Source organism: Monodon monoceros, unplaced genomic scaffold (assembly GCF_005190385.1).
Source record: "Monodon monoceros isolate NGI ecotype Baffin Bay Population unplaced genomic scaffold, NGI_Narwhal_1 Super_Scaffold_15, whole genome shotgun sequence".
In the NCBI taxonomy this organism is placed as follows: domain Eukaryota; kingdom Metazoa; phylum Chordata; class Mammalia; order Artiodactyla; family Monodontidae; genus Monodon; species Monodon monoceros.
The window spans coordinates 73,263,612-73,279,344 of NW_021703771.1; the positions used below are offsets into that span (position 1 = coordinate 73,263,612).

At 47.7% G+C, this 15,733-nt stretch overlaps 1 protein-coding gene across 1 annotated transcript in view; it reads left to right on the plus strand.

Annotated features, from left to right (window-relative positions):
- The window catches only part of PPP1R14C (protein phosphatase 1 regulatory inhibitor subunit 14C), an 85,849-nt gene that overhangs the window by 51,611 nt on the left and 18,505 nt on the right, over positions 1–15,733 (plus strand). Inside the window, exons 2-3 of the mRNA XM_029224215.1 lie at positions 13,390–13,473; positions 14,888–14,920. Of these exons, the coding sequence (XP_029080048.1) occupies positions 13,390–13,473; positions 14,888–14,920 (117 nt within the window). The remainder of the gene's footprint in view (positions 1–13,389; positions 13,474–14,887; positions 14,921–15,733) is intronic.

A 15,733-nucleotide genomic window follows, 5' to 3' on the forward strand; every position in this document is an offset into this window, starting at 1 on the left:
CTCCTGGTGTCAGGGTCCTAATTACTTGCTTCTACAGAACAGTTGAGGTTTTTTTTTTTCTCAGTAACCTTGAACCCTTCTCTACCCAAGTCTCCAGACTTAGGCTTATCCTTTGCACCCTAAGGAAATCCATCCAGTTCCAGCTTCCAGCCTGGGGAGCACTCCTTTCTCACTACTGACTGGAGGGTAGTGGGCACTGGCCCAGCCCCTGGCTCCCACCCTGTGGACAAGTCCCCTCAGGTGCAGATGTAACAGACTCAGAGAACGGCAATGTCTAAATCAAAAAACCTCCATAGGATTTGTCACAGGTGAGGCCCAGGCCTCCAGTTGGCGGTTTAGCATGTTCTCTGGAAATGGTTAGTCATTCCCCGACTTGCCCTAAAACCCTGAGTCCATTTGCTTCTATCTCACAAAGGGTGTGGTCTGTGGAAATTTAGAGTTGCTTCCAGATTGCCGTGGGTGCCCCGGCTGCTTCTGATGTGCCGAGCGCCTGGAGGGCTCCCTGGCTGCTGGCCCCCCACCACTGACAAGGCTCTGCCATTCTCCCTCGCTGCTCCAAAGGTCACGGAAATCAAAGGGAGAGAGCTTTTCCCCAACAGTGCCTCATCCTGAAAGACGTAGAGCACACGTGTTGGGTCAGGTTGTCCGGGTTTGAAACTAAACCTATCAGCCCCGTTAGTCAAGACCCTGACACACTCCATCTGTAAAATAGAGATGATAATAATACCCACCTCTGGGAATTGTTCACTCTTTAACTCAAAAAATGATTATCAAGGGTTTACTGTGTGCCAGGCCCTGTGCAAGGCGCTGCTCTATGGACTTGGAGTTTAGGGAGGGAGACCAACAGATGTAGATTTTATCTGTTGGTAAGTGCACAAAGGAGAGATGCATGATGTTAGGAACGCACTTTTCAGGGGTGGGGAGGGGGACCTCGTTACAAGGGAGACCAAGGAAGTAATTGCTGAGCTAATGAGTATTGCATATCACATATGCACGCAGCATGTGCAAAGGCCCTGTGGAGGCCTAAGTGGGGAGTGTGAGGAGGAATTAAATGAGGCTGGAGAGGAGGCCAGGGGCCCGGCATCCAGAGCCTGGTAGGCTGTGTTAAGAATTTGGCTTTTAAGAACGATGGGAAACCACTAAACGTTCTCAGCAGGGCAGTGACAGATTTGTGTTCTCAAAGTTGGAAGCTATTTGGAGGGGGAATGAGAGTGGATGTGTGGAGGCCATTAAGAGAGTCCTGGAATAATTTAGGCAAGAGATGATTTAGCTTAGACTTGGAAGGTGGTAAAAGTGCAGGTTCAGGAGACAGTTAAGCCGTGGAATTGATAGACTTGGTGATGATTTGATGGTGGGGACAGAGGGAGAGGAGGGGTCAGGGGGCAAGGTATCCTTGAATAGTCACATTGCCTACACAGAGTAAGCCCTCATTAAATGTAAATTATTATGCTAATTATAAAGCAGCTCTCCCTTTGGTCTGCTGAGTTCTCATGGAAATTCTCGTTAAATGACTTTTAAGGGGGGACGAGAGGGCTGGCCTGTCTCCCTGAGGCTGGTGTTTGACCAATGGCAGTTGGGCCCATGTACACTCTGACACCGATGTGGCCCTTTCAGCATGAAGTTGAACCCTCCAGTCAGGCTGAGCAGGCTCCTTTCAGTCTGCCCCCAGGGTCCTCATCCTACACCCTCATCCTGGTCCGTGGTGGAGCTAAGTGCCTGGATACACCTAAGTTGGCTGAATGTCATAGTTTGACTCACACTTGGGACCTTTTACACCTCCGTATACTGTAATAAGGATTCACATGGCCATTAACGGGAGGGTCAGCCTCTGACACTGCTATGTGTTGTCACCACCAAACAGTAGTCTTTCTCTCTCTTTTTTAATCAGTAGGCTTTATTTTTAGAACAGCTTTACATTAATAGAAAAACTGAGCGGAAAGTGCAGAACTCCCATACACCTGTCACGGTCCCCGCCCCTCCCTCTGTTTCCCCTGTGATTAACAACTGGTATCTAGTCTGGTATATTTGTTAAATTGATGAGCCAATATTGATACGTTATTATTAACTGAAGTCCATAGTTTACATTAGGGTTCACTCTGTGTGTTGTACATTCTGTGGGATTTGACAGTAATGACACGGATCCACCATGACAGTTTCATACAGAGTGATTTCACTGCTCTAAAAATGCCCCATGCTCCACCCATTCAACCCTCCTTTCCTGTGAGCCTTTGACATCCACTGATCTTTTTCCTGTCTCCATGGTTTCACCTTTTCTAGAATGTCATACAGTATGACTTACATATACAGTATGTAGTCCTTTCAGATGGGCTTCTTTCACTTAGTGATATGCATGAAGGCTCCTGCACGTCTTCTCGTGATTTGATAGCTCCTTTCACCAAGTCTTTCAAATTCCATCTGCACCGTGGCTACCGGTCTGTACCTGGAAGTCTCCTTGTGGAAATCACAATTTCTTTTCGGTGCCTGGCGTCTCTTCCAAGTGGCATTTCCACATCATCTTCTCAGTCTTGCACTTCTCCGCACCTGTCAGTCCTGAAGACATTTGGCTGATTTAGGGGCCTTCCCAAGACAGGAGCTGGAAAATGACTGGATTCAGTGTTCCGTGTTCAGGAAATCACAGTGACTCCATATTCCCATCGGAATGATTCAGTGAAAGTTTCGGTAGCTGGGAGAACTGCCTTCTCTAAGAGTTGGGCTGTACCACACTTTGCGTTATTATTGCCTTTGTGACACCCTGGGGGTAAATTGAGGGTTTCCAGCCTAAAAAGTTTTGCTTGGTCCCTAAGCAGTTCTACTGCAAAGGTGAGTGTATACCATCTTTTATCAGAAGACGTTCCTGGCCCGATCACTGAATGGATGCGAAGCGGGTCATAGCCAAGTGTGACTTCTTGGAGACAGGCTGCACGGCCATTGCCTCTTGCTCTCCTTGGACGACATCAGCCCTGTCCTTTGGCACACTACTTTATTCTTCCCCAGTGTCCTCATTCATTGCCTGCAGTCCAGGACCAATTTGAGATCATTGCTGAGTTGCCTTGTTCGTATTATGTTTTGGAGCTGCCCGGTCCCTTCTGTCTTTTCATGGTGTCCTAATGTCTGTGTCCTCCACTCCCTCGGTACCCACTTGGGAGCTTACGTGAGGTGTTCCTCATGATGCAGGTGCTGCCATGGAGATGAGAGGGTCAGAGGCCAGGCAGAGGTGTCAGTCAGCCCAGGGAGCATGAGGATGGTGGTTGAGCATCTGCTGTAACCAGAGCCTTTAGGATGTCCTGTCCCCACTGTCCTCAGGTATGCTGTGCCTAAGAAGGTTGTCCCTGTCATCCTTATGATATGCCTTAGCCATCCCTTATTTTCAAATACCTTATTAGGGACAACCTCCCAGTTTTCTTGTCACTTTGGCATTGTTATAATGTTCATATGCAGAAATGCTGAACCAAGTGTTATTGTTTCCAGAAAGCTCTGCATCTGGGGATTTTTGCTTACATTTTCTTTTTCTTTTCTCCTCTTAATCCTTATGTTTTTGTTTTTTTGTTTTTTGTTTTTTGTTTTGCCGTACGCGGGCCTCCCAGTGCCGCGGCCTCCCCCGCTGCGGAGCACAGGCTCCAGACGCGCAGGCCCGGCGGCCATGGCTCACAGGCCCAGCCGCTCCACGGCATGTGGGATCCTCCCGGACCGGGGCACGAACCCACGTCCCCCACATCGGCAGGCGGACCCCCAGCCACTGCGCCACCAGGGAAGCCCAGTCCTTATGTTTTTGAATAAGTTGTCAATGTGCTAGGTCTTTACTTACCATTTTCAGGCATCAGGAATGAAAGAGTTCTTAGAAGAGACATTTACATTGAACTTTATTTATTTATTTTTAAAGAGGAATGAAGTGATCAAAAGTGCCCAGTCAACTGAGCACCTTCTGAGGTCATGTTACCATTTGCTACTTTGCACTACCTGGCCAGGCACCTTCAGGCCAGCTTCTTATCCAGCCCTGAGAATTACAGGTGTGGGAGACAGGGTTAGGGAGGTGAGTTATCTTGCCCCTCACACGCCAGTTGTAAGGGGGAGGGACAGAATTTAAACCTGGCCCTGTCTCTCTCCAAACTCCGCGCACTGGGCCCACCACTATGTGTCCCCTGCCAGAGGGGTGTCATATGTGCTGAGAAGCAGAGCCGCCTGAGGCCTATGTGGGAACATGCAGGGTCTGACCCAGATCTCCCTGGTGTCCTTTTATCACAGAAGGATGTGGCCTCATGAGCTCCTGGGACCAAGGATGGAACATATAACCCTTTCTGCCCCGACTCGGAGCCCTTTTTTAAAAACCTTGTTTGGAGAGTTATGATGATCTCTCCAGAGACAATCCTTTGTTCAAACAAATTGCTAAATGTTTTAGGAAGGGCAGAGATTCGGGGGTAGAGGAGGCCCCCACCCCGGCTGCCCTGTGGAAGGGGAGCGGCGTGCATGGAGGGTAGGGAAGGAAACCGGGGTGCAGCCTGGGGAGAGCCCCTCAGCGGGCTCCACGCTTTCCCAGGCAGCATCTAGGTCGTCTCCCCTAGCATTCGGCCTGGGCACCCTCGCCAGGTGCCCTCCCTCACTGCCAACGGCTCACACCCACCGTTGCACCCACCGAGCTCAACAGGGGGCCTTGAGGTCAACTCCTCGCAAAACGCTGCGGCTCAGCCCCCCTTGTTAACCGGTGCAGCTACACATAGAGGAGTTTGCCTTTTGAGGTTTGGATTAGCGGTGACCCAAATAAGAACAGAATACATTTTGTGCAGTCGCCCTCGTCTAAGCCAGTGTCATCTCTTACCCAGTTATTTCTGCGGCCTTGTAAGTGGTCCTGCCTATGCCCTCAGCCCTTTCTTCACAAAGCAGCCAGGCCGAGCCTTTGTAAAAGGTAAATCAGAGGGGATATGGGGATATATGTATACGTATAGCTGATTCACTTTGTTATACAGCAGAAACTAACACACCATTGTAAAGCAATTATACTCCAATAAAAATGTTAAAAGAAAAGAAAAGAAAAGAAAAGAAAATCAGATCACGCCATGCCCTGCTCAAACCCCCAGAGGCTTCTGTCTCAGTCGGGGTCCAAGTCACAGTCTTTACAGGGGCCCTACCCCAAGTCCACTGCAGTGACCCTGGAAACCTTGCTTCTCAGACTCACCTGGGCACCTGCTCTGTTCCCCTTCGGTGCTCTTCCCTCAGATTTCAGCACGGTCCTTCTTCAGGTCTATTCTTCAGATATTTCTCTCACTACTCTGACCACCCTATTAAAATTCCAGCCATCGTATTAGCCCCTGTCCTTCTCCTCTGCTGTTTTTTCTTGAAAATATTTATCACCATGTGCTACATCATATATTGTACTTAGGTGTTTATTGCCTGTCTTTCCCATCAGGGTTTTTTTTTTTTTAAATAAATTTATTTATTTTTGGCTGCATTGGGTCTTTGTTGCTGTGCGCAGGCTTTCTCTAATTGTGGTGAGCGGGGGCTACTCTTCGTTGCGGTGCGCGGGCTTCTCATTGCAGTGGCTTCTCTTGTTGCGGAGCACGGGCTCTAGGCGTGCGGGCTTCAGTAGTTGTGGCATGTGGGCTCAGTAGTTGTGGCACACAGGCTTAGTTGCTCCGCAGCATGTGGGATCTTCCCGGACCAGGGTTTGAACCTGTGTCCCCTGCATTGGCAGGCAGATTCTTAACCACTGCATCGCCAGGGAAGTCCCCCCCATCAGGGTTGAATCTCTGTGAGAGCAAGTATTTTTGTCACTTATTCATTCTTTATCCCCGGCATCTAGGAAATTTCTGGAAGATAGCAGGTCCTCAGTAAATAGATGTCCCATGGATGTTCAGGTGACCAGTGGTGTGGATCTTTAGATCTCTGAGCTGGTATTTGTTTTATATTGTTGATTGTTAGGGTGACAGTCCTCAGCTGGGCTGCTGTGACACGAGGATGTGTCCCGAGTAATTGGTTCAATGATAATAGTGAAAGGACCAAATAAAAGTAGTGAACTATCAAAAAATTAAAACATATTCTGGGTGTTTGTAAAATAACGTCAGTGGTATCACAGTGTATTTTCTTAAGCAGGAGGAAAGGGGGGCGCTCGGGACAGGGCATGCCCTGTGGCTTTTCTGCTTTCTGCTGCAGCCGTCATTTGTATGCGCTGATGCCCCAGAAATGAACCTTAGCTGTGGGGAGTGTGGTATAAAGGGGCGTCCAGACCTGCTCTCCTGGGCAGTAAGGACAGCAGCCTCTCTGCATACCAGTTAAACCATCCCTTCACTTCATCATAGGATGAAGTTCAGTCAGGATATTTTAATCTTTTTAGAGGAGGACTTTGGGGGATTTTGCTGTTTGAGCAAGCTTCAGCCTTTGAATGTTATTTAACTTCTAAAACAAGCGTGTATTAGGGTCATGTTAGTAACATGGGATGGTACCATTCGCCAGTGTTGAAGTTGGAATGACCTACAGTTGTTTACCCCATTTTAGTTCCATTTAAGGCCTCTCCTGCCCCAGCCTCTCGAAGTGGCCCAGTAGATGTGTGCCCATCAGGCAGCGGACCCCATGCCCGTATTAAAAATAGGCTCATCTCCTCTCCCTTCACGCAGCTTCCCAGCTCTTTAAGCCTCCCCCCTCAGTCTTGATTTGTTTATGCCCTCTGGCCTTCATGGTCCACAGCTACAGGTGACTTTCCTAGTTTATTTCTTTGTTTCACTGGAGCACTTCTTCCTGAAATGGGAGGTAAACATATAAGATATTAGGCCTGATGTGTCATTAAATGTCTATAGTTTTTCTCTAACTCCTAGTCGACAGTCTGGGGGGACGTAGGCATCCAGGTTGGAAATCGTTTCCCTTCAGGATTTTGGAATGATTGTTCCCTTGGCTTCCAGCTCATATCGTTGCTGTTGGGAATCTTGGTGACGCTGATTCTCTGTCCTTCTGTGTGTGACCTGTTTTCCTCCTGAAAGCTTCCCAGATCTCCGCTTCGTCCCCAATGTTCTGGTGTTCCACAGTGATGTGCATAGGGTAGGCTGGGCTCCTTTTTAAGTAGAAAAAATTTCTTGCAGATGCCAGGGCTGATTTAAAGATTTAATACGATAATATTTAGATATGTACCACTTAAAACGAAAGCTCTTTATGCTATGGTTCTTCCGATTACAAAATCAAAATTGCAAATTAAACACAAAGTAACCAACCAACGGAACTCAGATGTCCAACGTGAATCACCTGGGACGGCTGATGTCATTCTTTCTGTGAGAGGAATTAGGTGCAGTTGGGGGTAGCACAGAGTCCTTTGAGCGATGGCTTCGGGCTTCACTTGGTGTGAATAAGTAAGTCAGTTATGCATTAAATCTACTCTTCGGCCTTTTTCTCATTAGGTCATTAACCTAATTCTACTTGATGATAAACACAGGACTGATCTGATTATAGAATGGTCATCCAGACGATTCTTAGAATGAATGTGCTTGCTTATAGAAATGTTTTGGGGTTGTCATTAAAATGAAAACATGAATTGTAAATATTTTCACAGAGAAAATAGTAATACATGGTCCCTGGGAGGCGGCGTGCCTCTGTTCTTCTTAGGTTTTTCCTACACCAGTTTCCCCGTAGACCTGTGGAGGGGAGCCCTGGGGAGTGTGGGCTGTCAGAATAGGCCAGTGCCCCCCGCCCCCGACCCCTGCTGCCCACGTTTCTCCCTCACTGCCACGGTGTCCACCGCGCTCTAATCTCACGGTCCTTCACGTCCATATCTTGGGACAGAGATGCAGAGAACTGTGAGCCACTGTCACTTTCGGGGAGCCCTTAAGCTGTGTGTTGTGGAGCGTGAAAACCATCATCCATTTTCAAGCTGTTTTAGCATTCCTGCCCCCTTCACTGTTGTGGAGATCGGCAAGCATTTGTATTTTTTTAACAGCTGACGCCACACTTGACGGGGTTCGTGGTGTGAACTTTCTGGCGAGTTGGAAGTGTGTGTGAGTGTGCATGTGTGTTTTCACCGCAGGCCGTCTGTTTCGGGAGCACAATACTCGTTGCATCACTGCATCCTTGTGCCTGAGCCCCAGGTGGTCGCAGGCCCGGCTGAGGTCCTGCCCGCGTGGGGCTGTGCCTCTGGCCCTCGGCGCTACCATGTGTCCCTGTGCAGTGACAGCGTGGGGTCCCCCTTCTGCATAGGGTCGGTGGCTGCTGGAGGTGGCTTCCCTCTGAAATGCCTGTTGGTTTGTGAGTGTCTTCGAGGTCCCAGGCATGCTCTCTGTCACTGCATGTTTCTTCAAAACCTCACGGGCTCAAAACCTGCACCTTCCTTCTACCTTTCCCTTCTCCCTCCTCCAACATCCAGTTCATCCCCAAATTCCACCCCTTTTCCCTTCCTGTTTAAAATCTTTCCATTCTTGCCACCGCTGGCATCCAGGCCCTGATACCTCCCACGGGATGGCCACGTCTCAGCAGCCTCCCCTGCCCCCTCCTCGTTCCTGGGGCCCTGCTGCTGGGCCAGCTCTCCCAGCATTTCCCACCCTTGCTCTGGAGCACTCATTGGCTACAGTCTCTGCAGGCTGAGGAGAAACTGGCAGCATGAAGGCTGATGGATTTTCTTTGTCTTTCACAATATTTTAAAGAGTTGTAAACCAACTTAAAAAAAAAAGATATTTTAGCATTAAAAATCTGTATTTTCAGGTTTTCTGAAAAGTTGGAAAATCTGGCAACATAGAGCACGTGTTCCTAAAAGGTTACAATAGTTGGAAATGGAGGGTTGTTTTGTTTTGCTTTTTGCTGCCTTTCCTTGGGGCATGCTTTCTCTTGTTTGCCGCACTCCTCACTACTCCTTATAGCCCCCCACCTGCCTCAGCTCTCATTCTGGCTTTCATAGTCATTAATATTCATAGCCCAGAGCTGTCTGAGCCCCAGGCCAAGGACCTTTCTACACCCTGTACTTAGAACAGCCCTTGTATTTTGCCTTCTGTGTATATCATTCTGCCTCTTTTGCGTGCTCTCTCTCCCCGTCTAAACCTATCCAAATCCTGCCGTTCCACGAGGCCAGCTTACATGCTGTCTCCTCTGTGAAACCCTCCCCGCCTGCCCCAGGAGGAAGTTTTCCCCCTCCTTAATCATAAAGCACTTTGGGTTTGTCTCTGTCTTTTGGTGCCGTTGGATATCATTTGTTTCTATGCTTCGGCTGCCCCTCCAGAGCAGGGCCTCACAGTGTTGACACAGTGCTCGTGTATGGTGGATGCTCAACGACGTACAACCAGAGAGATGCACAGACATGGTCAAGGGCCTCGTTCTGTGGGTATCAACAGGAAGGTGAATATAGGATGCTGTTAGCTGGTGACTTACCCCGGCCACTCCTAAGAGGTTGTTTCGTTTTTGTCACCAGAGCCCCTGTTTGCAGATCTATTTTTAACGTGGGGAAATCCCCCAGAGTAGGCTGTGGGTGTAGTCACTCCCTGGTAAGTGATTTGATCTATCACCAAGGATATTCAGTGATACTGCTTTATACAGAAGATAGAGCTCAAGAGGACAATTGAATTTGGACTATTGCTACACTCATTAAAAATATTTAATACCAAATATACACAGGATTCTATGCTTGATACTAGATCGGTCTTTTCTGCCTACGTGTACCTCCATGGCCCCCATCTCTATGTCCTCAGTGGGGCTTTGGTTTCAGTATTGCCGACCTTCAGAACCCACCCTGCTCCACGCTCCTGGCTGAGCCTGACCTCCTCCTGGCCTCTGAGAGAAGTGGGTGGGGGTAATGAGAAGCTCATGGGTTGGGAGAAAATGCCGATGTCTAGGGATTTGTTGTAATCACTCAGCCAGTGAATACTTGTTTTGCATCAAGCCTAGCCCAGGGTTTCCCAGCCACATGCCCTTGGGGCCTGGTAGTGACCTTGCGATGCTAGCTGTTTTCTCTATTCCTGTCAAGCTCCTTTGAGAGGGGAGGAGGCTTTGCTTTGTCTGGGCCAGAGGGTGAGTGGACTCAAGGGCCGTCCCGTCCAGCGGTGTGAAAGGCCCCGTGTCTGCGCTGTCTGGCGCAGCAGTCACTCGCCACGTGTGGCAACTGAGCCCTGAAATGTGGCTAAGGTGACTGAGGAACTGGATTCTTAACTGGATTTCATCTTAGCGAATTTAAACCGAAATACAGCCCAGACCTCAAGGGTTGGGAAAAATGGGTCAGATGTGGTCAGCGCCTGCGGGAGAGCTGAGAGGACACCTAATTGCAGACGCTGCCGCGTGGGTGCGACTCTGCTATGCAAGTAAAAGCCTGTTTGACCAAATCTGGCCGGGCTTCAAAGCTGAACGGTGTTTGCAGGGAAACCCGTGGCTGTGCTGTTCTGCTGGGGGCATTGTTCGCTTATTCTTTTATTTCCTTTCAGAACAGCAGACACAGAGCTCCCCTTAGCTGTGATTACTTGAACAGTTTCTACAACCTGCTTCCTCTGCTTGATTTCATTAAACCATGACATAAATACATACTTGGTGCCCAAACCACGTATAAATGCTGAACCCAAATGACGGTTTGCGGGGGAGGAGTGGGGGAACTTAGGGGGAGGCTGTATAGACTGTTACACAGATTGATACTTGTGGGTTTATCGCTTTTGCTTGGCTTTTCTTGAACAGAGTCAGCTGAAATCGGCTCTGGGTATTTTGACCTCACACGGTGGTTATTAAAGCCACGCCAAGCCGTAGACGTAGGTGAATTAATCTTGAGCCACATTTGCTAGAATACACACACAACGTGTGCCTGGCGCTGCTCCAGAGGCTGGATTGCCGTGGCTTCAGCATTCTTTGGCCTGGGGAGGGTCCACGTGGTCCATGTGTGATTTATCCACACTGCAGCTTCCCAGCTGCAATCTGTGTTCATGGGCTGCCAGTTGTTCTGCAATCCAGTGAGTTTCTTTGCTGGTGTTTCAGTTCCCACTGGTCCTTTCACTGTGGAAAGTCTGGCAGACCCTTGAGAGCTGTACCACTATTGGTGGCTCCCCAAATGACTCCCCTCTCCCCCTGCAGTCTTACTTTCAGCCACAATTCCAAATATACACAAAATCGGAAGTCGGGCATAGGCCACATTGGGGCAAGAGAATGCCAGGGCGGAGGGGACGCAGTCGCCAGGGAGGCTGGTACCCATACAGGGAAGCAGTGCGCAGCATCCTGCCTGAATGGAGTACAGCCTTGGGATCCTCCAGCATCCTCCCTGCTGATGGAGGCTACATCTGTACCCATCTCCCTGCTTTGCCTTGGAGGGGGCTTAAAAATGGCATCTCATTTGAAACAGCAGCTCTGTGCCAGTCTGAGAGACAGACTGGCTGGATGAAAGTGTGGGATGGATGGCTTCTAGTGAAGGAGGGGAAAGCCACAGCAGCTCAGCCGGATCTAAGCGGAGGGCAGTGATGCTGTGTTCATTGCCATATGTAGATTGAGTCTCAGGGCCTGGTGCATACTGTCAAATATTCCCATAGGCAGATACACCTCCACCCCTGTAACGTTTTCCTGACATTCTCGGAAGCCAGGTGATTCTGTTTTAGTTTTACTCCTCTCCCTACTCTCCAGTAAGAAGTGTTCTTTCCTAGTTCTAAGGTCATTTGAATTTTCTAAGGAGATATGCTTTTCTTTTTTTTTTTTTTTTGCGGTACGCGGGCCTCTCACTGTTGTGGCCTCTCCCGCTGCGGAGCACAGGCTCCGGACACGCAGGCTCAGCGGCCATGGCTCACGGGCCCAGCCGCTCTGCGGCATGTGGGATCTTCCCGGACTGGGGCACGAACCCGTGTCCCCTGCATCGGCAGGCGGACTCTCAACCGCTGCGCCACCAGGGAAGCCCAGGAGATATGCTTTTCTTTTTCCCATTTTTTGTTAGTATTATTATTCAAACTTTTAAAAGAGATTTTAACCTTAATAAGACTAAGATGTTAGGTTTGCCCCTCTGCTTTGGGTTCAGTTTTCCTTCTGCTTTATCTGAGCTTTCCAGTATGGATTGCATATCTCACCGTAGTAAAGAAACAAAAGTCAGCACCCCTATTTACAAGGGTTTTAGGAGCTCTGTGTCAGGAACTGGAGGCAGAGACCAATATATATATTTCTTATTATTATTCACAGTGGTGTATAATATCCCTCAGTTTCCTCAAAACACTTGGGTCGTCACTTTTGTGTTGGAGCAGGAAAGAGAATGGTTGAGCACTATTAGTAAATGCATTTTACCAGAAAGGAAGTTCTCAGAAGGTCAGCCTTGCCCCTGAAGACCAGACAACACAGCTGGCACAGAGCGGCTAAGCCCAGGGGTCCGCACAGGTGTCCCCCACACAGGTTTCTCCATGGCTTCTGCAGACACTCCTCGGCCATCCCTGTGGCTGGGACGAGTTGGCCTGCAGGTGACTCCTCGTGGGAAGGGGAAATGCAAAATTACAGCCCTGTCCTAAATGCGATTTTCTCTCAGCGTTCTCAGAGATGTGGGGAAGATCAGGTAACAGACAGAATGTGAGGTAGCCAAGACCTACTGTGGGTTGGAGCTGCAGATTCCAAATCAGTGAGGTCTGTCACCGCATTGCAGCTGGACTTTCCTGCCCTCTGTTATGGACTGGATGTCTTTGGCTGCAGGAATATGAAACTTGACTCATAATAATGGGGCTTTACTAGAATGTTGGTGGGCTTCAGAAGTGGTTTGACTCGGTGACGTTATCCAGAACCCTCTTTCCGTATTTCTCCCTACTCTGCCCACCGTGAGTCAGGCTCTCCCTTCGTGGTTGCACGATTGTTGCCGGCAGTTTCTAGGTTACAGGCTTCCTCAGCTGGCTCTCCAGCAGGGACGCTTCTATTGAAAGAGCTGTTCCCAGAACCCCCATTAGTCTCGGTTGAGTCTGTAACTGAGGTTGGGGTGATATTGACCCAAGAGCCCTGCCTCAGAAATGCGTGGCACACTCAGGTTTTCCCAGACCCAGAGCTAGGAAGGGAGATGCGGACCTCCCCCCACCCCCCAAAAAAAGATCAGGGAAGGGTAGATGTTGGGCAGGAAACTGCAAGTCTCACTACTCTTCCTATAATCTGCCAATCCCCCATTACGTACTCAGATGTGCAGTTTTTTTGCCAGAAAGTAGAAAATTGTCATTTTTAAAATAGCATTACTTTCTACGCTTTGTGACTCATATGTCTCCTTTGCTCCCTACTCCTCCCTTGGTTCCTTTTCCCTCCTTCCCCTTCCCACCTCTTCTTCCTTTTTTCTACTGTTTCCGCCTTTCTCTCTATCTCCTACTTCCCATTCCTTCTTCTTTTCCTCCCCTTTCTCGTAGTCTCTTCTTCCCCACCCCCCTTAATTGTCAACGCATCTGTGTAACTGAACTAAATTGGTTCGATACAATGTAGTATCTCACTAAATAGAATGCTTTCACATTTGCCCCCCAGGAAGAAGAAATGCCAGATGTGGAAATTGACATTGACGATCTTCTTGATGCAGACAGTGAAGAAGAGAGAGCTTTAAAATTACGGGTAAGCAGCATTCAAAATCTAGAACCTTTGATGGATGCTTGAATCCACTTGGGTCTCCTGAGCTGGCTTGCACTGATTCTGCCCCGGGGCGGCACTCGGGCAATGGCCGCTTGCAGAGAGAAAGCAATGGGATGCTGAGTATTCACCCTCACAAACTGCATCCCTGGTGATAAGACAGGTCTTGACTATAGTCAGTTCTTAAAGCACCTTACAGATATGAGTTTCTCCAGCCTTAACTTATTGGGAGGAAGATGGTTCTTTCTTTCCAAGAAGGATGGTTCTTTCTTTCTTGTCTCCAAAGATCTGTTTGCCAGAGAAGGAAGTGACGTCCCATAGTTATATGAGAAGGAGAGGGGCTGAGCTAGAACTGGAGTATCTAAGCTCAGGCTTCTGGTCTTGCAGTTGTGGATTATATCATTCATGGAATTAATTTCTAGATAAGATTGTTTACTGTATAATTCTGTTTAATAAAATAACCTTTATTGGAGTATGCTCACCTGATACAATGGATGTTGAGATGCCCCATGTCTCCTTTGTCCAGAGCAATAAATTATTTATTTCCCTTCCGGCAGGAAGTCAAATCTATCATTTTAAAATCTGCATTTGGGAGTTTCTAAAACCAATTAACCTTTGACCTGCCATTGTTCTTAATGTTCACTGATATTTACTGTTAATGGCTGTTAGTTATCACTGATGGCAAATGATCACTAAAGGCAAGTAAAGGGTACATTTGAATGTGTTTAATGTGTTAATAATTGCTAGTGTCTCTTGAGTGGTGAACAGTCTCAATTTAATGTTTATCTCTTGTTGGTAAATTTAGCTGGGAAAAGATAGCATCCTAGTTCTGAAAGTTACAATACAAAAAACACAAAAACAAAAAACCCGCCACCAGTTCTATAAAAAATGTAATGACATAAAATTGTTTTCTTAAAAGTAAGAACTTGAAAGGGGCTTTGGCTGCCATCAGGTCACCCCCTTTGGTTCCCACGGGAGGACAACCAAAGCCTGCTGAGATGAGACAGGCTACTCTGTGGTTAAATCACAGCCAGGCTCTCACTCTCCACGTCCAGTGTGATTGTCACCATCTCTTACAGGATGTCTCAACTTAAGTGTATCCAGTTCATTATTAACCACATTGGCAGCCAGAAGGATGGGTATGTGTGTGTGCTTCTGTGTGTGTGTGTGTGTGTGTGTGTATTCTGAAGAGTGCAAGGCATTCCTGCAAAAGAAGGGTACAAATTTTTGTATCTTCAGAGGACCAACAAATGCTGAAATAAAGTGTGGTTCTAGGTAGTCAATATGAAAAATTGATTTACCATGTTAAGCATAATACTATAAAGATGAAATGATTTTTGACTTCACTTTTAAAATGATACTGAATTTTAAAATAAAACTTCTGTGTATTTCATTCTAGGAAGCTCTCGTAGACTGCTACAAACCAACAGAGGTAAACAAATTACTTTTCCTAAATGCCAAGTTTGAATTGGTTTTTATTAAATCAATTTGTCTATTTTTAAAGCTAAACCATAATAAGCGGGGTGATTATGTGTATACTAAGTAGCCATTATTATCCATAAGTGAAGGGCATGTGTTTGTTTTAAATTAATTAATTAATTAATTAATTTTTGGCTGCGTTGGGTCTTTGTTGCGGCGTGCGGGTTTTCTCCAGTTGCAGTGAGTGGGGGCTACTCTTGGTTGAGGTGCGCGGGCTTCTCATTGTCGTGGCTTCTCTTGCTGCGGAGCACGGGCTCTAGGCACGTGGGCTTCAGTAGTTGTGTCTCACGGGCTTCAGTAGTTGTGGCACACGGGCTTCAGTAGTTGTGGCTCGCGGGCTCTAGAGCACAGGCTCAGTAGTTGTGGCGCACAGGCTTAGTTGTTCCGGGGGGATGTGGGATCTTCCCAGACCAGGGATCAAACCGTGTCCCCTGCATTGGCAGGCGGATTCTTAACCCCTGCGCCACCAGGGAAGCCCTCACGGGTTTGAATAGTACTAACTTGCTTATTTGTAAACCTCAGCACGTCTGGTTCTGGAAGACTTAAAACTAATGGAATTGGGTGTGTTGCCTGCTTTTATATAAAGGCCAAACTTCAGAGGAAATTGTGAGAGGGTTTGGAATCATTTCAGTGAAAGTTTTAGATTTATAACTGGAGAATACATTCTATTAGTGTATAGGTATGTATTTTTTTAAAGCTTAAAACTGATTCTGTCATTCATAATTGAGTGATTGCCTTGATTGGAAGGATAAATTTTATAGTTTGT